Below are 23,274 nucleotides of genomic sequence, written 5' to 3' on the forward strand. Positions count from 1 at the left end.
CAAGCCTCCTGCAATTCCATCAGGGCAGACATTAACCTCCACAGGACCAGGAACACATAGCCCCGAGGGGGGACGTTGCGTGGACATGAACAAAATGGAGGGCCAAAGATGGAGTCAATGTGGTCAGCACTCCTACAATAGCCAAAACCGAAATCCTTCCCCCAACCAAAAAAACCCTCCTCTACTACCCACAATGCACATCTTCCCCATCTCAGTTGATGGCAACTCCTTCCTTCCAGTTGCTCAGGCCAAAAACCTTAGAGTCATTCTTAACTACTATCTTATATCCTCTGTATAGTCTGTCTCAAGCCCTATTGGCTCTACCTTCAAAATATATCCAGAATCAGACTTTTCTCCACGTTCACTGATGCACCTGGTCCACACACCCTCACCTCTTACCTGGATTACTATGACATGGTCCTAACTGGTCTCCCTCCTGATCTAGTCTCAGCACAGCAGCCAGGCGAGTTCTTGTAAAACACGTGCCAAATCTGGCCAGTCCTTTCCTGAGAACCCCCACAGTGGCTCTCCATTTCACTCAGAGAAAAGTCAACATCTTTCCAAAGACCCAGTGCATCTTACAGGATCTAGCCCCTTCTTACGGGGCTATGTTCTAACCCCACCTCCTCCTCTTCCTCTCACTCCCTCATTCTTGCCGCTTTCACCGGCCTGCTTCTTTCCACAACTCTGGGCAGGCTGGGCCTTCACACTCGCCAGTCCCTCTTCCTGGAAAGCTCCTCCTCCAAATAGCCACATGCCTGACTCCTTTTAAGTGTTTGCTCACTGTCACCTTCTCAAGGTGTACCCGGCTCCCCAGATCAACTGTTACCCACCATCATCCTACAGAAATCCTTATCACTCTTATTCTCCATTTTCCATAGCATTCATCCCCTAATGTGCTGTATGGTTTACTTGTGTTGTTTATTGGTTGTCTCCCTCTCCTACTGCTTAGAAGGTCAACTCCAGGAAAGCAGCAACTTCTCATCTATTCTGTTGACTGATAAAAGCCCAAGGGCCTAGTGATAGTATCTGATACATATTAGGCATTCAATAATTATTTGCTAAATAAATGAAGTTGAAAAAGTTCTAAGTTACTAGTTATTATAATGGACCCCCAGAGAACCTTCTGTGTACGTCTAATAACTCCCATTTGGTGAGGAAAATCTGAAAATCTAAAATGTGATTACTCATTCATTTTATCAAGAACTATTTCCTAAATATTTTATATGTGCCAAAGCCAAATTGGACCTTAGATGGTCAAACATACTTTTCCAATTCTGGTGCAGGACCTTCTTGCTTTTGAACACGGTTCTGAATGGACAAGAGTGCTTCTGGTGAATACTGGGCAGCATTGCTCTCCATGTACTTCAAAACATAGTCGTCTGTGTCAAGGATGACAAACCGGTGGCCAAACACTGGGGAGAGGGTAGAAATACACTTAGCTTGGTTATGGTTTTAATCATGCCATTAGGGGTAAAATAATACTGATCCTCCAATGACAAGTTCACAGATAGGCATCTGTGACCTAGACGAAGGAACATTCCATAGCTCTCTAAACTAATATGCAGTAGTTCGCTCAGTGTTCAGGAAGCTCGGGGTCTACATCTATAGCCCACAAATGCGACCAACTTACAGTTTAATTGACATGGAAAGAGATCAAGACACTGTATCACATATACAAGAATATTAGCTTTAGCTCAGGTGGAATGCAGCCTAACTGCCTCTTACAAGTTAAACGTATTAAATTCCCACTAAGAAGAACCCATTCACTTGGCAGGTAGGAAACACTAAGCTGTGCTTCGACCTACCCTCAATCACAGCACCAATGAAGAAGTCAGTCGGGCCATAGTAGATGGGGTTTTCCGCTGTTGAGGACGGTTTAGCAACTTTAGTTCTGCCAAGGTACTTGCCCCCAATGATGCCAGAATTGCGGACAGGTGGCTCAAAGATACTGATCATGTCACTGGCAAGAAAATAAGAGAAGACAAATCGGCGGTCTTTGTCTTCCGGGATGGGAGATTCCTAGACAGGAGAAGAAAAGAAGTTATTATGAAGGTACATGATAGACCCCGATGTTCTAAACTTAAGTATCTACAGGACAAGGTATAAAATATAAATGAAATACACAAAGTATAATGTAAGTGAACAGGATGGGGGGGCGGGGACTGTGGTGGTCTGGAAAGGACATGCCTCATCTAAAGGAGGCTGCCCCAACTCAACTCCGACTGGTTGCTGCCTTGTGCGAATGTAAGCTCAATGTTGTGCGATCTTCCCATGTCTCACGGGAAGACAGAAATCCGGGTGTTGTATGTGAGTGATGAATCACTAAATTTTACACCTGAACCTAATATTACACTGTATGTTAACTAACCGGAATTTAAACAAAAACTCGGAAAAAAAATAAAACCCCTGATTTTAAAATGTTGACCTTAACTCTTTTAAAGCACTATGTGCGCCAATCAAAACATGTGGGCTATGTTCTGCCCACAGGCTGCCCACAGTTTGAGACCTCTTGGCTGACATGTTCAGTTTCACAGACACTAAGATGATTATGCAAAGTTTAGTTCTTTAAACAAATCCATTGATATACATAATTTTAATAAGAAAATTTAAGAAAGGAGGAATGAGTAATATAATGTCATAGAGTTGAAGTTGATTCTGGGAAACTATCTTGTAGCAAGACTGTTCCTATATCAAATCATGAGAGTGATCATATAACCCTAAGAAACCAATTCCAGATTGAACAAGCTTAAATACAGACATGCTTATTCTTGACTAAAATCCTCTCAAATTGCAACTTCAGCACATATCTTTTCATTTACAACATGGAATTTCTTGTATAATAATTTCTCGTTTATCAAAGAAAGTCACTGGGTTTCCTCTTGTCAAATAATTTCCTCATACCATTCCCTAATCTAACAGTCTCCAAACTTTTTCGATTAGACACTCTAACAATAAAAAAATTTTTAAACAAACATCCACAATATAGTTAATGAAAATCAAATCACATCACTCCTCTGCTCTCAAACCTCCAGAGGATTCCTGTCACACTGAATAAAATATGAAGTTCTGAGCACGGCGACAGGCAGGTCCGTACCAAGGGGGTAGCGGGGGAGAGCCAATGGTTCATCCTGGCAGGAGTATTTTAGGAGTATTTTAAAAGTTAAAAAAAAATTCGTTATGTTTTTATTTAGAACTAAGTGTAAAGTTGCATTAACAATAGAGAATTTTCATATACTCCTTACAAGCTTCCCCTAACATTAGCATCTTACATAGCTTACATAACCATACAATTATCAGACCCAGAGTAATGGTACAACAGTAACGGTAAATAGTAATGGCACAATACTATTAAATAAATCACAGTTCTTATTCAAAGTTCACCTGTTTTTCACTTATGTTCTTTTTCTGACTCAGGATCCTATACAGGATCTCACATTGCATTTAGTCGTTCTTTCTCTTTGATCTCCTTCAATCTGTGACAGTTCCTCATTCTGTCCTTGTCTTTCATGACCTTGACACTTTTGAAGAGTAATGGTCAATTATTTTGTTGAATGTCCCTTGTGCATCTCATTTTTGCATCTTTGGCAAAAATACCACAGAAAGAATATCTTGTCTTTCTCAGATATCGTAACAAGGAGTTCACGTATCGATAGATCTTATTATTGGTGATGTTGACCTTGGTCATGTGGGTAAGAAGATAAATACTCCCTTCTAAAATTACCATCTTTCCCTTTGCAGTTGATAAATATCTTAAGAAACACACCTTGAAACTATGAAAATCCTGTTTCTCCTCAAAGGTCTTCTGGTAATTTTAGCATCCACTGATGGATATTCTCTGCAACCATTATTGCTGTGGTGTGTGCTTAATGGTAATTTTTTATTGCCCTCTTCTCTTCCACATTTAGTAACTGAAATTCTACTGTACAGAGGCACAGCCTGAGCATGAGTATTGTATTGCTGATATTTAGAATTACAGGCACACAATGAGAGTAAGAAGCAGATCAACTTTTGGGTTTATTTTTAAATTGTCTGCAGGCTTCTTACCTACATTCCTTGTTACCTGCATCATGGGTGACTACTCCCACCACTCTACGCCTCCAGCCTTGCTAGGCCACTGGCTGTAAGACTCTGAGCTGGTGCCTGATCCCATCTTCATGTCTGTCTCTCTACCCTCCATTCCCTGTACACCACGTCTGCATGAAATGCAGTTCCCTCAGATATGCTGCTGGCCAGCTCCCTGGGCCATTCATTCTGGTCTCCACTCAGCTGTGTGCCCCCTCCCCAGCATTTCCCTTATTGACCAGTTAAATGAGCCCCTCCCCATCACTCTGTCTCCTGCTTTACTTTTCACAGCATGTTTACTACTTGTTCTTTGATGATATGTTTACTCTTGACCAGAATATCCTTAACTGGAATGTAAGCTCCACGAGGCCAGAGATTTGTCTGTCTTGTTTTCCACTGTACCCTCAATGCCCAGAACAATGCCAAGCCCAAAGTAGTTCTCTAATATTTGTTGAATGAATGAATAATTCAACATCTATTCTTCTACATAAACATGTTCTGTGCCCTACAAAGTATATATAAAAGTATCAGGGGCTATAAAAAAAAGTGCACTCCTGATAAATTATAAGCAGAGGCTGTAATATTTTCTTCAGAGCATCCATGGAGTATAAGCTGTCCGCAGGCTCCTTGGAAGGCCAAGCCTGCTGCTGTGGAGACCACTGCTCAAGTCAAGTTATTACCTTCTCGAGCTTCCCCAAGTCCCTCCGCCGGCACTCCACCCTGAGCCCCAGATACCTCACTAGCCATACTTGCACTTAGGCCCGAACTGCCTGTCTGGGTTTAGCATACTTTATTTCTTTTATATGTATATACTTTTTACTGTGAACTATAACACGCATAGAGAAAATCTGCAAAAAACCAAAATGTACAGTTCAAAGAATTTTCATTAAGTGAACACTCGTGGAACCACCACCCAGTCAAGAAACAACGTTGATGGAAACTAGAAAGCCCTCCCAACTGAGAGAACTTGGTAATAATGTAAAACGTTCATTAATCAGAATTTTTATAGTAGGGAGTATGCTACTTGGCCTAGAGTTTGCTAGAACTTCCTTTTTATTTAAAGCTTTGTTCAACATTTTTCTAAAATATAGTAGTCAGCTATGTCTTGATTTAATTTTTATTTTTTCAAATATATGCATACAGTTTGAAAAATCACTTGGCCTACCTCCCACATTCCCAATTCCTATTCCCAGAAGTAACTTATTTCAATTTCTATTTATATCCATATTTCTAAATAAAATGCTTATAGTCCTATTTCTGTATGTTTTCCATTTTTAAAGATATTACCCTTTGAACTCCTATCAGTGATTTGCCTCACGTAACTCAGCCAATGAGTAGAATATTCAGGATTTAAATTTATGTCTGTTTCCAAACTCATGCTCTTAATCCACTAGCCATATGACCTCTGAAAGGCAATATCTACTAAATTGGTAGGATCCCATTTATTACATTTAAGAAATACAAAATACATCAAGCTAGATATCACAAGTAATGATAAAAATTAGTAAGATACAGTCCCTACCCTCAAGGAAATCACAGTACACTCGATTGCACACAAGTACACAGATAATTTCACTATGTCAGGCTTTCATAATTACTTAATAAAAAAGGCAAAAAGGTCAGTCAAAATTTGAGGGGTAGAAGGGAGAGATTAATGGTCTAAGAACGATGTTTCCAGGAGATAGGACTAGAGCTAGGTCTTGGCTCAGGGACCACTGCTAACACTACCCAACCCACCCAAAGGCTGGGGACTGGGTCCCGTGGCTGTTTAAATAACACACGACTCTGCCGACTGTTACCCTGCAGCTTAACAGACAAAAAAGACCACTGGGCACAGTATTGAGACCGAACGGAATCTTAGCACACGGAAATCATCCTCACCAGTGCAGCCAAATAACGAAGCACCTTGTTATCGTTCACCAGCATTTTAATAACATCTTTTTTCGGAGCCTTTGGAATGAGAACAAAGCAATTCTGAGCAGAGTCTTCAACAAGTCCATAACCGTTATAGGGAGGTAATTCCTGGAGAAATAGAAGAAATAAAGCAGATGCTATTTGTGTTAAAATTACATTAAAGGTAACCAAGTTTCTTTTTTAAATATCTAGAAGATACTTATTCAAAAGCAATTTCTATATACACAAATGTACTGTAGTCAGAAACTAAAACATTGCATATTCCATTCCTTTTTATATATAAGCTTTATACCATGATCACTGCTCATAGGAATGACAGATGATGCTACACAGTAACCCAAAGGGCTAGACCAAAAGTTCAGCAGTCCCCCTTACCCACGGGGGATATGTTCCAAGACCCCCAGTAGATGCCTGAACCCTGTATATACTATGCTTTTTCCCATACATACTTTTGATAAAATTTAACTTATAAATTAGACACAGTAAGAGATTAACAATGATAACCAATAATAAAGTAGAACAATTATAACGACATACTGTAATAAAAGTTACGTGAATGTGGTCTCTCAAAATATTTTATTGTACTACACTCACCCTTCTTGTGATGACATAAGATGATTAAATGCCTACATGATGAGATGAAGTGAGGTGAATGACATAGGTGTTGTGACATAGTGTTAGGCTACTATTGACCTTCTGATGATACATCAGGAGGAGGATCATCTGCTTCCAGACTGCGGTTGACCGTGGGTAACTGAAACCGTGAAAAGCAAAACCGTGGATAAGGGAGGACTCATGTGTTGCTGATGTCCACTGATCCCTTACCACCAAAGCAGGACCTGGCCCTACTCCTGGTCCCAATCCTGGCCCTGTGGTCATCCTACCATGGACAAGCCCAAGGATCTGTGACTTCTTTGTTCTAGGATGTGTGTGTGTGTGTTGGCATTGGGGGAGGGCAGGACTTGGTTAGTGCCACTATTTTCCTATTTACCTCCTTATTTCTAGTATTTTTAGTTCTTGATTTTTGCCACACAAACAGGGATGGCAGCCATTCTTTACTGAGAACTCAGACTCCTTGTCCACTCCGGACTCTCCTTTCTAGCAAAGGAGCAAACTCAAGAAACCAAACTTCTGCTATGACGGTTATTTGGTGAGTTAGCGTGAAAGTACAGGATGAGCTTTTATTTTTCATTCAGGCCCCATGAAGAGCTGAAAGCATCACTCTAAGATGGTAGGATTTCTTGGTCTAAAAACTTGAGTTCAGTGGCTGTTTTCCTCTCCTCGATGAGGACTGCAGCAGAGTTCTTTCTCTTTGACTCCTTTTTGCTATGCTTTCTCAGCAAAGTCAGCTTATTCCATACATTTCATGTGTAGGGACCTTCCCCAAATCTTTCTATATATTGTATTGAAGCACTTTGACAAATTAGTCTATACAGTCCATCTATAATAGGTACTTCCTCAAAACCTGTGACTACTCTGCTCATCCAAGGTGTAGTGCCTGGATCACTGCCTCTTCGCCCACCTCCTGGGGCCGTAATGTGATCATCATGGAGGAAATATGACTAGTGCATCCGGTAGATGGACAATGGCCTAACTTGCTCTAAATGCAAAACCACTACTCAATGAATATACAGGTTTGCCATGGACAGAGGGACCTTGGGTGAGACACCACATGCTGAGCATTTGAGTTACTCTAGAGGATAGGCAGAAATATACAGTGGTGGAATCTAAACTTCCTCTGGGTGTTGGCAGTGGAGATTGAAGAATTTTGAAATAGGGAGGTAAGCCTCTGAACACCTTCCTCTCAAATTCTTTTTGTGTTTTAACAGAGTTCAACCTATTTTTTCTGAATCACACCTTATGCCCCCTGCTTGGAATGAAGACCTTCCCTAAATATCAGCCCCTATGCCTGGGGTCCTGGCACTATGCTTCTCGTCCTGCAAGCTACTGTCTACTGTCGGTGTCCTGTTCTAAACTAGATGAGCCACTCACTCCTCGATAATCCTGCTTACATGCTCCACCCAAATTATCTTAACAAAACAAGTACACAGGGAGCTTGAGAGTCCCATAATCCTCCAGATAAAGCTTCCAGAGGCCAGCTCCATAGTGGATTTGCTCTCCTAGTTCTGGATTCTTTGTCTTCCCTACCAGCAGGTCTCCCAATGGAGTCAACCTAAGACGGACACATCTGGCCAGTGGATACATTTACTTACTCCTGAGCTAACAGATTAGCCTGACCTAAGTGTCATGATTCTTGAATATGTCCTCTTCATATCTGCTTCTACCCGTGATCATTGGCCTGCCTCTAGCTTTATCCCTCGAGAACCCAGCTACAGCTTCCCACCCCTGCTTTCCAACCACATTGTGCAGGGTTTAAATGACGGAAGCATAATGACTAAGGAGAACTGAAAGGTATTTGCTGTTTGGTAAGTGGTGCTCTCCTACTCATTTCCAACAAAGACTTCCATGGACAAGCAGAGAGCGCTTACGTGTAATTGTTTATTACAAAGAATTTACTGAAAATAAACTGACCAAATACTATGAGCCATATGTATGGATGTGAGCCATGTGCCATATGTATGGATGGAGAATTGGTTTTATTTTACAGGGTGACTGAGATAGGGCAAAACAAACGAACCAAAATCTACAGTGGTTCTTCAGTTCACTCTGCTCTCATCTAAGCCCTCCCTTCCCTTCCTTTCTTTAGAAGACAGGTTAGAAGAAAAAGATGAAAGTCAAAGAATGGGGAGCAGAGGCGTTGTAGGACTCAGAACTTGTATCAACTCAAAAGATGGATCAAAGCCTTTCACTAAGAAAAATGCACTATTATATTGCAGTCCCTCCCCATTCTACTTCCTGGCTAGGTCAGATTCCTTCTTGTAAAGGGGTTTGGCATTTAATAAACTCCCCCTTGTACTTTGCAGTGTGACCTTGGACTGCTATCTCATACTATACTTCTCTATAAACTGAAGTGATGGAATAGTTTGCTTAATCAAAATCTAGATCTTTCCTATGGTACTTTTTCTCATATATTGCAACAAATGGTACCCCAATATTTGGGGATAGGAGCAAGGGCTTTATTATAATTCTTAATCAATGAGCCCATTCATTGGTAAAGAATCCTATCAGAGAAAAAAACTGACAGCAAGAAGTATTATCTTGATCCATACTTCCTTCCAGAAGTTTTATTGCCCCTGGGAACTCATAGCATATTAAATCCAAATCCTTCTTTGTAATTGTTTTTATGAAATGTTGGTTCCAAAAGGCTGGCCTAAGATATCACTTGCCTCTTTGGGGAACAAATGCATACTTCATAGGCAGTCTTCTTCTCTAGTTCAAGAAACATACCACATGCGTCCTATTTGCTAGGCACTGAGTTAAGTGCTCCCTGGCCTCAAGGACCTTACGGTGTAGTAAAAAAGATTCTTAGACAGATACTTTAATATAATAGGTAAGTACTAGCAGAGGGAGGCACGGGACCCCAGGAACACACAGGAGAGGTGATTAAGCCTGCTGGGAGCTTAGAGATGCCTTCTTGGAAGAGAGGAGGCCTACACCGAGTCTGGAAGGGTAAGGAAGAGCTGTGTAAAGAAATGATGGCAAAGGGGTTCAAGCGCGTGGAAGAGCATCAGCAAAAGTGCAGGAGAGTGAAACAGGAGGCTGTGCTGCCAGAACCACAGCTAACTCAGGGTACTTGGAGGCTAAATGCAAGAAGCAGGGCAGCCGATCAGGGGAAGGCAAACGCCTGTGCTGGAGGAATTCATTAATTCCATCCTTCCATTCACAGCTTTCTTTTGAAAAGAAAGAGCCACAACCTTATTTTACACACAGAGGAGTAAAGATATATATCTTTATATATAAAGATAGGTCACAGGTATCAATACCCAATTTTATACATAGGCAACAGACCAAAGAGGCTGGATGCATTGCTCCAGCCCCAAGTGCGCGGAGCAGGTGCCAATGCTTATGGTCTGTGATACGGCGCTTCCTTAACACATCAGATACTTCTTCTTTTTTTTCTTTTTTTTAAAGATTTTATTTATTTATTTGAGAGAGAAAGAATGTGACAGAGAGAGCATGAGAGGGGGGAGGGTCAGAGGGAGAAGCAGACTCCCTGCCAAGCGGGGAGTCTGATGCGGGACTCGATCCCAGGACTCCAGGATCATGACCTGAGCTGAAGGCAGTCGCTTAACCAACTGAGCCACCCAGACGCCCCACATCAGATACTTCTTGAATTTGCTGTATAATGTGTAATTTTTAACACAGGCAATTCTTTTTTTTTTTTTTTTTTGAGAGAGAGAGGGTGCGCAAGTGCGAGGGGGGTCAGGGGGGAGAGAAAGAATCTCAAGCAGACTCACGCCCAGTGCAGAGCCCCACGTGGGGCTCCATCCCATGATCCTGAGACCATGACTTGAGCAGAAATCAAGAGTTGGTCGCTCAACGGACTGAGTGACCCAGGTGCTCCCACATGCAATTCTTACTTGAATTTCTAAAATATGTGGCTGAACCACTCTGAAGGCTCAAGTCTATCCGATTACCATGTGGGTGCATTTAAAAGAACCATGACCTTACTCTCAGATCAGAATGGACTCTGTGGTACACAGTACTAAATTTCGTGGTTCAGTATAATTCTAAGGAAAGCTATGTGGCAATGAAAGAAAGCCATCTTCCAACATCTTCATTAATCAGCTTCTGTTCACTCCCAATTAGTTTTTAAGTAAAAGGGTCTGATAGATAGGCAGGCTGGAATTTTAAGAGATGTCTTTTTTAATCAAAATAAAAAAATTATATGGGGCGCCTGGGTGGCTCAGATTGTTAAGCATCTGCCTTCGGCTCAGGTCATGATCTCCGGGTCCTGGGATCGCGTCCACGTCCGGCTCCCAGCTCAGCAGGGAGTCTGCTTCTCCCTCTCCCTCTGCCTCTCCCCCTGCTTGTACTCTCTCTGTCTCTCTCTCTCAAATAAATAAATAAATCTTTAAACAAATAAAAATAAAAAATAATAAAATAATAGAAGTAATACAAGGTTTGGTATAAGAAGAGAAATTAAAAGCACACAGAGTATAAAAAGAAAGGTCCCTTGTCATCTCGCACTGCCCTCCCCACCCCCCATTCTCACATGTGGAACTACCCACTGTGAACAGTGTGAGTGGAGAGCAGATACTGTATGCAGCAATTTACACGAACAGGGCCGTATAACATAAACGCATTCACTTACAAATGTGACGGACATTTTTCCATGTTGATATGCAGAGACTGACTTCCTCTTTTTCTCTTTAACCAGTCTTATAGTCTCACATTCTTCTCACTGTTCTATAGTTTATTCTGCCAATCTCCTTACACTTTATTATAAGTAATCCTTACTTACACATATCCTTACACCTATCGCTTTATGGTCCCCAAACCAGATTTTCTAGATCAAGAGACAGGTAATATTTTATTTTGAAAAAATTAAAAGGACGACACTGCCCTTCAAAAAGGTTTTTCCTATTGGCTCTCCTGTTAACAGTATATGAAAATGACCATTTCGGGGTTATCTCGCTGGCTCAGTCAGTAGAGCATGCGGCTCTTGGTCTCAGGGTTGTGGGTTTGAGCCTGATAGCAGGTGTAGGGATTACTTTAAAAAATTGAAAAAAGGGCGCCTGGGTGGCTCAGTTGGTTGAGCGACTGCCTTCGGCTCAGGTCATGATCCTGGAGTCCCCGGATCGAGTCCCGCATCGGGCTCCCTGCTCGGCGGGGAGTCTGCTTCTCCCTCTGACCCTCCCCCCTCTCATGTGCTCTCTCTCGCTCTCTCTCTCTCTCAAATAAATAAATAAAAAATATAAAAAAAAAAAAAAAATAAAAAAAAAAAAAAAAGAAAAGAAAATGTCCACTTCTTCAGATCAGGGCAAACACTGGATATTGTGAGTCTTTTTAAATCAAATACATCCAAAACCTCATTATTTTCATTTCTATTTTCTTTGATTATCAGTTAAGTTGAGGGTCTTTTTTTTTTTAATTTATTTTTGAGAGAGAGAGAGAGCATGAGCGGGAGGGGCAGAAGGAGAGGGAGAAGGACAGAGAATCTGAAACAAAACTCTGCACTGAGCATGGAGGAGGGTCTTTTCATATGTTCATTAGCCATTTGTATTTCTTCTTTTGTGAAGTGCTCTGTATCATATGCTTTGTCCATCTTTTATTAGGTATTCACATGACTCTGTTTTTTCTTTTTCTTAAGCCTCTATATCAAAAGATTAATTCTCGCACTACACTCGGAACTAGTGTTCCATTACCGGTTTCACAGGAGGTGGCTCCTTCTTGCTCACATCAATACGTGGTAAATCAGAGATTCCAAACTTTTCTTTGTAATACTGTCGAGTGAAAGGATCACAATCATAGATGAAGAAGGTTCTCCCGAGGATAGTGAGTGGTTTCCCCACAATGAAGTCTTTGGCGGTATACCATTCCAACACCTCTTGATCAGAGATCTCCAGCACACACTGAGGGAAGTTCTCTGACAGAAGATAACAGGGAGAGAAGAAAGAAAAGGAATAAGGATGGGAAGAAAGACTGACACACAGCAGCTGGGCACTCTTGAGAATTATGGTCTCTAGCTCTGGTCAAGGGTCTCCTCTACTCTCCCAGCAGAAAATAAGGTTGTGTATTTCCATCTGTTGACTGGACACAGAAATAAGATCCCAGATAGTTTTTGTGAAGTCATTCTCCCTTATTCAGCTTGAACTATCAGTACAGGTCACTAACCTTAGCAGAACTCATGCTTAGGGGAAATCATTATAGGAGGAAAGAATAAATGTCCTTCTATAGAGTACAAGATCAACGGAGGGATCTAAATCATTCAGTTCAACCTTTGACCCATTTATTCATTCACACAACATATTATCAATGACCACATATATCATGTACCAGGTTCACTGCTAAATACCGAGATTATAACAATTAACAGTGTAGGTGAGATTTCTGCCTTGATGGAGAAAACAGTCTGTTTGGGACAACGGATACTAAACAATTACACAAATAATAGTTTCATTGCAATTGTGATCACTGCTAGAAGGACAGTCTGACCTAGTCTTCTGGCAGGAGGCAGGGTCAGTGAGATGATCATACTAATCTGTTTATCTGGGCACTCAACAGATTTTCAAATGTAGAATCAACCTTGCATTTTGGGAGGAATAAATCCAATTCTATCACATTGTTTTATGGGAACTAAGGATTGACTTAAATTTAAGACTGATTCCCTGCAGCATGGCCACCATGGAAACCGTAAGATAGCCAATTCTGGTAAAGTGCCACACTGTATAGCTGTAACCACAAAGCTTGACCCTAGAACTCTGATCACAGGGTGCTTGAGAGGCCACTATTTTCCCAACTGATAATTGATAAGATGGAAAAATAGGAGAGAAGGCTAAGGTTTTGTTACATCAGGCAGAAAGGCTTGAGCGCCAGTCCTTGATCATGCCAAAAGATCATGATTTTCCCAATCATGCATCTTAAAAGCCCTATAGACCAAGGGTTCCTTCTCCCATTGCCTAGTGCTTAACCCTACTAGACCCCTTTGAGTTACCCCAGGAAGTGATGGCCACTGGGGGACACAGTCAACAATGTTCCAGGAGACCTGGGGTGTGTGTGTGGGTGCATGTGCACACGTGTGCACACACACTGTACAACCATTCACCTTTTTTGCTTAACGATTATATTTTTCATATGTAGCTGGATTTCATTTACGGATATTTTATTTAAGTTTTTTGCATATATGACTGTAGTCTTACTCATGGTGTCTTTGGTTTTATTGGTCTTTTCTTAATGAATGAATTAGTTCTTGTCTATGAATCTGTATTAGGCTTATAATTAGCTGTTCCTTATTTGGCAAAACTGAAAAATTATCTAGATCTGGTGTTTTCTTTGTGGAGAATTTTTTAAGTGATTCTATTTTCTTAATGGTTAAAGACATTTGGTCTCTATTTCCTCTTGGACAAGTTAAATTTTTCTAAAATTTTGCTCATTTCACACACACAAAAAAGAGACAAACCAAAAAACAGACTCTTAACTACAGAGAACAAACGGATGGTTACCAGAAGGGAAGTCGGTAGAGGGATGGGTGAAGTAGGTGAAGGGGATTAAAAGTACACGTATCTTGATGAGCACTGAGTAATACATGGAAGTGTTGAATCACTATATTGTACACCTGAAACTAACATAACACTGTATGTTAACTATACTGGAATAAAAATTTAATTTAATTTCAATTAAAATTTGCTCGTTTCATCTAACTGAAATTAATTTCCAAATACATGAGTTTTTTTTAATAGTTCTGAAATTGAATTCTAACTTGTGTTGAAATTAGAAAATATGGTATAAGATGCCCCGACTTTAAAAATAACGTTAAGACTGACCAGTTTTTATAAGTGTTCCATTTGTACTTGAAGAAATGGGAATTCTCCAGGTGTTGATGCATTCATTATATCAACACTGACCATTCTATTATTTAAATCATATATATATGTGCTTATTGACTTACCTTTTTGATCTAACAATTATAAGAAGAAATGTTTTAATGACTCCCACTATTTTGATGAATTTGTCCATTCTCTTTGCCTAATAATGCTATAAATTTTTGTCTTTCATGTTTTGAAGCCATGTTACTAACTGCATTCAAGTTTAGAATTAGTATATTTTCCTGGTAAATACAATTCTTGCAATATGTATGATCTTCTTTATCTCTACCAATGCTTTCTGCCTTAATGTCTATTGGTATTTTAGTAATATAGCCTTATCAGTTTCTTTTGCTATTTGATTGTACATCTTTTTTGACCTTTTTATGTCTCTGTATCTTAAGTATGTTCTTAAAATATTTTTCAAAGTTTATTGTTTTTTAATCCTATCACTTCTCCTAAGTCTTTGTTGTAATATATTTCAATTCTACCTTGATATTTTTTAACTCCCACAAATTCAACATTGTTTTTTTAGTTTGTATAGTCAATGTTTATTTAGATATACCCACACGCTGCCATTTTCTTCTTCTTTTTTTAAAATCACTTCTTATATCTCAGACCTTACTTCTGGAATAATTTTCTTTCTACTAAAAGTACACCCTAGAATATTCCTAGTAAGGGTCTTTTGTTAGTAAAATCTGTTTTGTTTGCCTGGAAATGTATTTCACTTTCTTCTTGAAAGATAGTTTCTCTAGGTATTAAATTCTGTTTTCTTCTCAGCACTCTGAAGATTTCAGTACGCTGTCTTTGGTAACTAGTGTTGCTATTGAGAGGTCAGTTGTCATTGTAGCTGCCATTCTGTATGGATAACCTTGTTTCTCGGGCTGCTTTTATGATCTTTTTGAATTTGGTGTTCTTAAGTTTGACTATAACATATCTAAGTATGGATTTATATTTTTACGTTATTGAGGTATAATCGACTACAATAAGTTGTACGTATTTAGAGTGTACAATTTTGATGTTGTTTAACATTTGTATTTACCAAGGGAAAGGCAAGGTCAAAGGATGAAAGCCAGTCTAAAGGATAGTTAACAGACTTTAAGAACCTAGAACCTTAGGTTCAACAGCTGAGTAGAAAGCTTCTGGTGACCTTCTTTTGACATTACTTACCACATAGTGGTAAACTGCAATTACGTTCAACAAAGAACGAACTTTTATAATTCCTGAAACTTTAACTCTCTCCATTATAAAAATACAATTTTTATTCATCTTAACTACTTAAATGAAGGCGTTGGCAAAAAGAACTTCTGAAAGATACTCCCGTAACGCCTATTACTGTCCAACACAAATTCTGCCTAGCCACTGTCTCTTGGATGCCCCCAAACATAACATACTTGTTCCTAATGCCCAACCCTTGCTCTTGTTCTCTAACGTGCACTTTCCCTTTGTTCTCTGCCACTCTAAATCTGGGTCCAACCTCAGGTCTCCCACAAAGCCTTCCTTAGTCTTTCTAGGTCACATCTCTTCTTCTGAGCTCTGTCTACATGACATAACTAATTACATAATCAGATGATCTGGTACACTTGTGTTATTGTTAAACAGCTTTGTGTATTTATATGACTTGTCTCTACAGTCACTAGAAGTGACTGAAGGACAGAGATTCTAGGTCTGGAAGTTATGCTTTCATTTTATCCTCCACAGCACTTACATGAAATAGTTCCCTTAGCAGATATTTAACTCTTGTTCAATTGAATGTAATTCAAATCATCCATTGGATAAATAAATGACTTTGAGAGTCAATTAGATGCTACTTCTTCAACATCACAGTTCTAGTTAAAGGAATTATTCAGCTGATGGAAGCTTAGCCTTTTCTGTCCTGCTACTGCATGACTAACTTTCACAAGAAGATATGTTTCCTATCTCTTAAAAGGACCCTATATATGTCACCAGGCTGCCTCTCCACATAACTTTGATGAAAATTTTGGTTAAAATTTGAGATGTTATAGAGGCGCTTGGCTGGCTCGGTTGGGAGAGTGTGTGACTCTTCATCTTTGGGTCGTGAGTTCAAGCCCCATGTTGGTTGCACAGATTACTTTAAAAAAACTGGGGATGTTATAAAAGAGGATGATCACATATTTAAAATTTTAAACATAGGCCATGTTGATACGGCAGAGACAAACACAGAACTCGAGATTTCAAGGGGTTCAGTTTCAGTGATACTTTTTTCATGCCTGAATAAATTCCCATTCTTTCTCTTAATCTACCGTAAATCTAACATCCTCTAGATGGCAGGAATTTCAGGCTCATGTAAGCATTCTGGAAGGCCTAAATTAGTACATTAGTCTCAGTGTCCTAGAACCTGAGAGGGTTCTACAGGAGGCCAAGTATAAGAATATGGTCAACAGCAACTGGACTGTGTTGAACTAGGGCTCAAATCCAGTTGCTGCTATCTGAGAATGCGAGCTATATTAGCAATTATTTTCATTTCTCTAAGACAGATTTTTGCCACTAATTCTCTTAGTTTTAAAATGAGGACTATTTCCCCAATCTCATTCTCCTCTACTTCATATGCAACCGTTCTAATGTGCAGCTTTTTATGTGTGTACTACGCATATCGTTTTGTTTGGACTTCACTTTACATAAATATTATTGCATTGTACATCACTTTTTTTTTTTTACACAGCATTTCGCTTTTAAGTGCATCCATTTGCTTTCTTTACATTTAGTTATTGCTTGTAATTACTACTATTTATCAAGATATACCTTCACCACATTTTGTTTATCTACTATCCCAGTGATGGAAATCTCCACCTCCTTGCCCCCAAGTAACACTGCTTAAAAAAAAAAATACTATATAGGCAAATCAATACATGTAGATAGATTGAATTTAGCCTTCAGACTGCCAATTTGTTTATAACCTCTAACCTCAACTTGTTTATAATCTCTAAGACAAACCTCTTGCACAATACCTGAAATTTCTTATCTCCTAGTTCCAAAAAATAGAGTAAAAAGAAAACCAACAAAAGTATTTACAGAGTTCTGTCAGCCGTCCAAGCATGAGAGATGTCATCACATATGACCAAGATGACATTTTTGCAAAAGAAAATTCTTAAACCACTAAGTCAATAACCAAAGTAAGTGTACTTATTCCAGAGAAAGAATGATGGGCGGCGGGTGTCAGCTGCACTTTGTTGCATTCTCCCTCTCCAGTCACTAGGTTATTTTACACAGCAAAGAGAGCAGGGGCTGACACAATGGGGCCCCACCTCTGAGTCACAGACATGCCTTTTCCAATCTTAAGTTATCCTACATACAAACTTCCTGTTTAGGAAGTATTGAGGTGAGAAGTAAAGTCAGGAAAGAACATAAGGAAATGGTAAGCTATATGAAAACAAGCTTGTTGTAAAAATGTATTAAAAATCTGATATTAAATTGCTTTACTTCAGAAGCCTTGCTCTTCTGCACTTTAATTGAATCTCCCACTGCTCTTATGGTTGTTTCCTTGATTTGGGTATCAGTGATCTCCACCAGACCATTTTGGAGGCAAGCCTGGACTGTGGGGCAAGCAATGAGGGGAGTTACGGGAAAGCTATTTCTTTTTAAATTTTTTATTGTTATGTTAATCACCATACATTACATCATTAGTTTTTGATGGGAAAGCTATTTTTTGAGTACCTATAAGAACGCAGCAAGAGCCTCCCAAGTGTAAAGGGAATGACCATACTGATTAAGTAACTCCTTCGAGATCCAAAAGACGTCACAATTACGGAGGATAAACTGAATCAAACATACTTGCATTCTCCACCAAAACCTTTGGCATGCGCTGGCGGTTCATCAGGAGTGGGAAAGGATCTCGCCCATCGTTCCGTTCATGGACTTCTCGAATTTCCACTGTATCATCCATAAGATAGTAATGAATGATATAGGTCCGACATTCACCAAACATGCTGTCCGTATCATCCCAGACTGCATAGAATCGAAGAACCTTTGAGGAATCCAAAGTAGTGACTTAAATAAGAATTCTACAAGTGGAGAGATTAACTTAACTACTTTGGCATTCAGATATCAGACAATGATGGAAAGATTAGCTACAAAGACTATGAAGTAATCGCAGATGGTAAAAAAAAAAATTCACCAAAGATAGAAAAACATACAAAAATTATATACCAGATGTCAACAGCTGTAAAATATTAAATAACAGGCTTATAAGTTTGTACTGAGAAAGCAGAATTCACTTTGATCCAAAATATTAGTCAGTGAAAGAGAAGCCGAATTAAAAGAGCAATGGAAACTGTAAGACACTGATGAAAGAAATTGAAGAAGATACAAATAAGTGGAGAGATATTTTGCGCTCACAGTAAAAGAATTAATATTGTTAAAATGTCCATGCTACCCAAAGCAATCTACAGATTTAATGCAATCCCTATCAAAATTCCAATGGCATTTTTCACAGAACTAGAACAAATAATTCTAAAATTTGTATGGAACCACAAAAGACCCTGAATAGCCAAAAAACTCTTGAGAAAGAACAAAGGCAGAGGTACCATGCTCCCTGATTTCAAACTATACTACAACACTATAGTAATCAAAACAGTATGGCACTGGCATAAAAACAGACACATAGATCAAGAGAACAGAAATGAGAGCCCAAAAACAAACTCACACTTCTATGGTCAATTAATTTATGAAAAATGAGGCAAGAATATACAATGGGGAAAGAGTCTCTTCAATAAATGGTGCTGGGAAAACTGTGGACAGCTACATGCAAAAGAATGAAACTAGACCACTTTCTCACACCATACACAAAAATAAACTCCAAATAGATTAAAGACCTGAAACATAAAACTCCTAGGAGAAATATAGGCAGTAAGCTTGTTGACATTGATCTGAGCCATGTTTCTTTGGATGTGACTCCAAAGGCAAAGGAAACAAAAGCAAAAATAAACAAATGAGACTACATCAAACTAAAAAGCTTCTATACAATGAAGAAAACTATCAACAAAATGAAAATGCAGCCTATCGAAGGGGAGAAGATATTTGCAAATCATATCTGATAAGGAAGGGATTAACATCTAAAATATATAAAGAACTCCTACAACTCAGTAACAAAAAACCACAAATTCTGATTAAAAAAAAATTCGGCAGAGGATCTGAATAGATATTTTTCCAAAGAAGACATACAAATGGCCAAGAGATACATGAAAAGATGCTCCACATCATTAATCATCAGAGAAATGCAAACCAAAACACCAATGAGATATCACCTTACACTTGTCAGAATGGCTATCATCAAAAAGACAAGAAATAAGTGTTGGTTGGAGAAAAAGGAACCCTCGTACACTGTTGGTGGGAATGTAAATTGGTGCGACCACATGGAAAACAGTATGAGGTGCCTCAGAAAATTAAAAATAGAAATACCATATGATCCAGCAATTCCACTACTGGGTAGCCTCCAAAGAAAACGTAACACTTATTCAAAAAGATATAAGCAACCCCATGTTCACTGTAGCATTATTTACAATAGTCAAGATTTGGAAATAACCTGTCCACCAATGGATGAATGGAGAAAGAAGATGTAGTTTATATATACAATGGAATATTACTCAGCCATATAAAAGAGTGAAATCTTGCCCTTTGCAACAACATGGATGGACTCTGAGGGTATTATGCTAAGTGAAACAAGTCAGACATAGAAAGACAAATATTGCATAATGTCACTTATATGTGGAATCTAAAAAACAAAACAAACAAAACCAAACCCAGCTCATAGACATGGAGAACAGATTGGTGGTTGCCAGAGGGTAGGGAGCTTGGGATGCAGGTGGTGGGGGAATGGATGAAATAGGTGAAGGGGATCAAGAAGCACAAACTTCCAGTTATAAAATAAATAAGTCATGGGAACGTAATGTACAGCATAGGGAATATTGTGAATAATATTATATTAACTTTGTAATATGACAGATGGTAACTAGACTTATTGTGGTGACAATTCTGCAATGTATTCAATTGTCGAATCACTATGTTGTACACCTGAAGTTAATATAATATTATACATCAATTAGACCTCAATAAACAAAAAAAAAAGAGAAAGAAAAAAGAGCATTGTGTTTTATACAGGGGCTCATATGTATTAATAAAGGTATATGTGAACTGTTTATATGTAATTAGTATGGAAAGAATTTTCATTTATTAATGTCTTTTTTTATCCATCGACATACCTCTTCTAGTAACAGTATCAACAACACAATCTTTAAAGACAAAAGAATAACAGATATATGATTGATATAAAGAATGTCCTTAAAAGGCGATGCTAGTGCTAGGCAAATTTTTCCGAACTAAAAGGAATTACATTTCTGAGAGAACACCAGCAGCAAAGAAGCACTGAGGATGATCTCCCCATCTTCTTTTGTACAAAAAGGAGAAGACCAAATCTGCCCCCACACACCAACTCACAGTGGGGAGGATAGGACGGTTGGAACAGAGCTGGAAAAAACCTAGAATATTCTACACTCAAACATTCATATAAAATATAACAAGGAAGCATCTGCGATGAGATTTCTGTGAAATTACTATTTTAACATTAAAAATCTACCTATATGCAATAGATCCGAAATTTCCCAATAAATCACTTAGGGTTTCCCAAAGAAGGCTATGAAATGAACTCCTATTTGGGAAAAGAAGTAGTTGGATGGAAACGTAAAGTGGGAAGCAGACATAGCTCAGGAATTGCTTTAAGATTGAAAAGTTTGGTGGAACTCCTGAGACTTAACTCCACAACCTCCTCTGGGTATCTTAATACAAAACTTGGGCATTCCTGTACCTCTAACTCTAGATGAAACGAGAAAAATCGCACTGTCTCCAAATGGCTAAATTACAGATGTAATGTTTTAAAACACACATTTACCAGAACAGCTTGCTAATAAACATGCATCACATGTGGAGATGAGCAAATCCACTGAGGTGCTGACGTCACTTACTTGTTTGTCAAAGGTGAGAAACTGCTTCAGTTGGTCAAAGTCCGATGGGGTGACATACTTACGAAGAGGCTGTTTCCGGAGTTCAGTGTAAGGATCAAGAGCCATCTTCTCTGGTGGATTTAATTCAATTCCTTGACTTTCCAAAAATACCTAAATCATGCAAAAGTAATGATCATCTTTCTTGAAGCTTCCAGGAGTATTAACTGATGGTGTAAAGATAAGTGTAATAGTAATTTCTATGCCAATGTCCAAATTAATTGTTAGCTTGCAGTTTGAAGCACATCTTAGCAACATTAAGCCTCCAATTGACCCAACGCTATAATGCAGATAACAACTGATAATTACTGTAAGTAGTCTATATTATAAAATTGCTAGGCAATATGCTGAGCTAACTTGAAGACATGATAGTATGGTAACTGGCTCCATATATGAATTTAGATCAATGAAATTTAGTTAGGTGCCCAAGAACAGAGTAAGTCTTAGGATTGCTTACATACACACATCTGAAACCCAACCACAGTTTCAAACAATATGTAATTCATATCAGGGATGGGGGCAAGCTACACAATGGCAACAAAGTTAAGCCGAAATCAAATTCCCAACTTTCAACTCACCAAAAACAAGTATCTGATTAAGTCCCCATCTCCACCCCCCTCCAAAAAGGAAAAGAATCACTGGTTATTTTAGACCAGAAAATATTTTAGCAAAATAGGAGAGACAAACCAAGTACTCAAATCTCACCAGATAAAGTTAAGGAAAGCATCTGAACTTGATATGATCTTGTTTAATTTGCTAATTATAAGTAAATACAATATTTTCAGTAACTATATCTTTTAATACAACTTAGCATTTCTTCTTCATAAAAGCACCACAATAAGCTGTATTTTTTTTTTTTTTTTGGTAATCAGAAAAGAACAATGTCATGGGATCTGTTTACATTCTAGAACTAGAAATTAATCTGAAATCTGGGTTTCTTTTGGGAATTGTGTGATTTGCTTTTGGACAATTCAATAGAAAATATGCAGGACTCAAAGCCAAAATACTTGGGTTCTAATATTAGCTCTGCTGCTAACTAGCTTGTAATCTTAATACTTAAAGTTTCACTAAGCAGTCTCCAGTATCTTTTAATATTAAAATACTGTGATCTCAATGTCTATTAAAAGTACTGAGCTGGAGACAATGACTAACAATATTCTCCTCTCCCTTGAGATGATGTATTAGTGTAGCAGGATTATTGATTGAGGTATTTAATGGGGGTTTTACTCCTTTCTGTTGCTTTCAACAGATAACCAAGCCCTTTGTTAACCTTACCTTAGGGATTTTGGCAGGAATGCAGAAGCTTCCTGAAGTTTGACTATTCTTCCTGTCTCTTAGAAAAAGCCTAAACTCTTTGAAGAGATTATTCTAAAGTATCCCAGAAGGAGGGGAGAGAAGGAAATGTCTTTGAAGGCAAGGAGAGAAAAAGGGGGAATTCTCCCAGACTGGAAAACAGACACAAGTTGATGGGTCTCAGAAGAGCAAGACTCCACATGTGCTCTTACGGATGCTCGGAGCACACGGGCAGCCAGTCGGGCACATCGGTCTCAGGCACGCGGGGTCTCAGTATCTGACCTCGCACCAAAGCATCCAGGAGGTGCCCTTGAGCACTGACAGCCTATGGACCCTGCCTGTATGACCCCGTTAAGCCTGGGTGTGCCTTGTCGTTCTGAGGGCCTGGAATTTTTGGCAAAGCTGAGAGTGAATAGAAACAGCAGCCCAGTTGGATGGGGGTTCAAGTAGGCTTTATTTTTAAAACACAAAACAATATTTCCTGCACACTTGCATATGCAGAGTAGGATTCACACCTGCTATACTATCGGTCATACTCTAATGAAGATAATAAGTTCTAGATC

At 39.0% G+C, this 23,274-nt stretch overlaps 1 protein-coding gene across 5 annotated transcripts in view; it reads right to left on the reverse strand.

The window, feature by feature from the left end:
* EFHC1 (EF-hand domain containing 1) overlaps positions 1-23,274 on the reverse strand; it is a 72,747-nt gene that overhangs the window by 34,531 nt on the left and 14,942 nt on the right. For all 5 annotated transcript variants that reach the window (XM_032409664.1, XM_032409665.1, XM_032409666.1 and 2 more), the window contains exons 4-9: positions 21,383-21,532; positions 18,198-18,390; positions 12,249-12,469; positions 5,947-6,087; positions 1,809-2,022; positions 1,268-1,415 (exon numbers count right to left, since the gene is read on the reverse strand). In XM_032409664.1, the coding sequence (XP_032265555.1) occupies positions 1,268-1,415; positions 1,809-2,022; positions 5,947-6,087; positions 12,249-12,469; positions 18,198-18,390; positions 21,383-21,532 (1,067 nt within the window). The remainder of the gene's footprint in view (positions 1-1,267; positions 1,416-1,808; positions 2,023-5,946; positions 6,088-12,248; positions 12,470-18,197; positions 18,391-21,382; positions 21,533-23,274) is intronic.

Source organism: Phoca vitulina, unplaced genomic scaffold (assembly GCF_004348235.1).
Source record: "Phoca vitulina isolate PV1807 unplaced genomic scaffold, GSC_HSeal_1.0 scaffold11, whole genome shotgun sequence".
In the NCBI taxonomy this organism is placed as follows: Eukaryota; Metazoa; Chordata; class Mammalia; order Carnivora; family Phocidae; genus Phoca; species Phoca vitulina.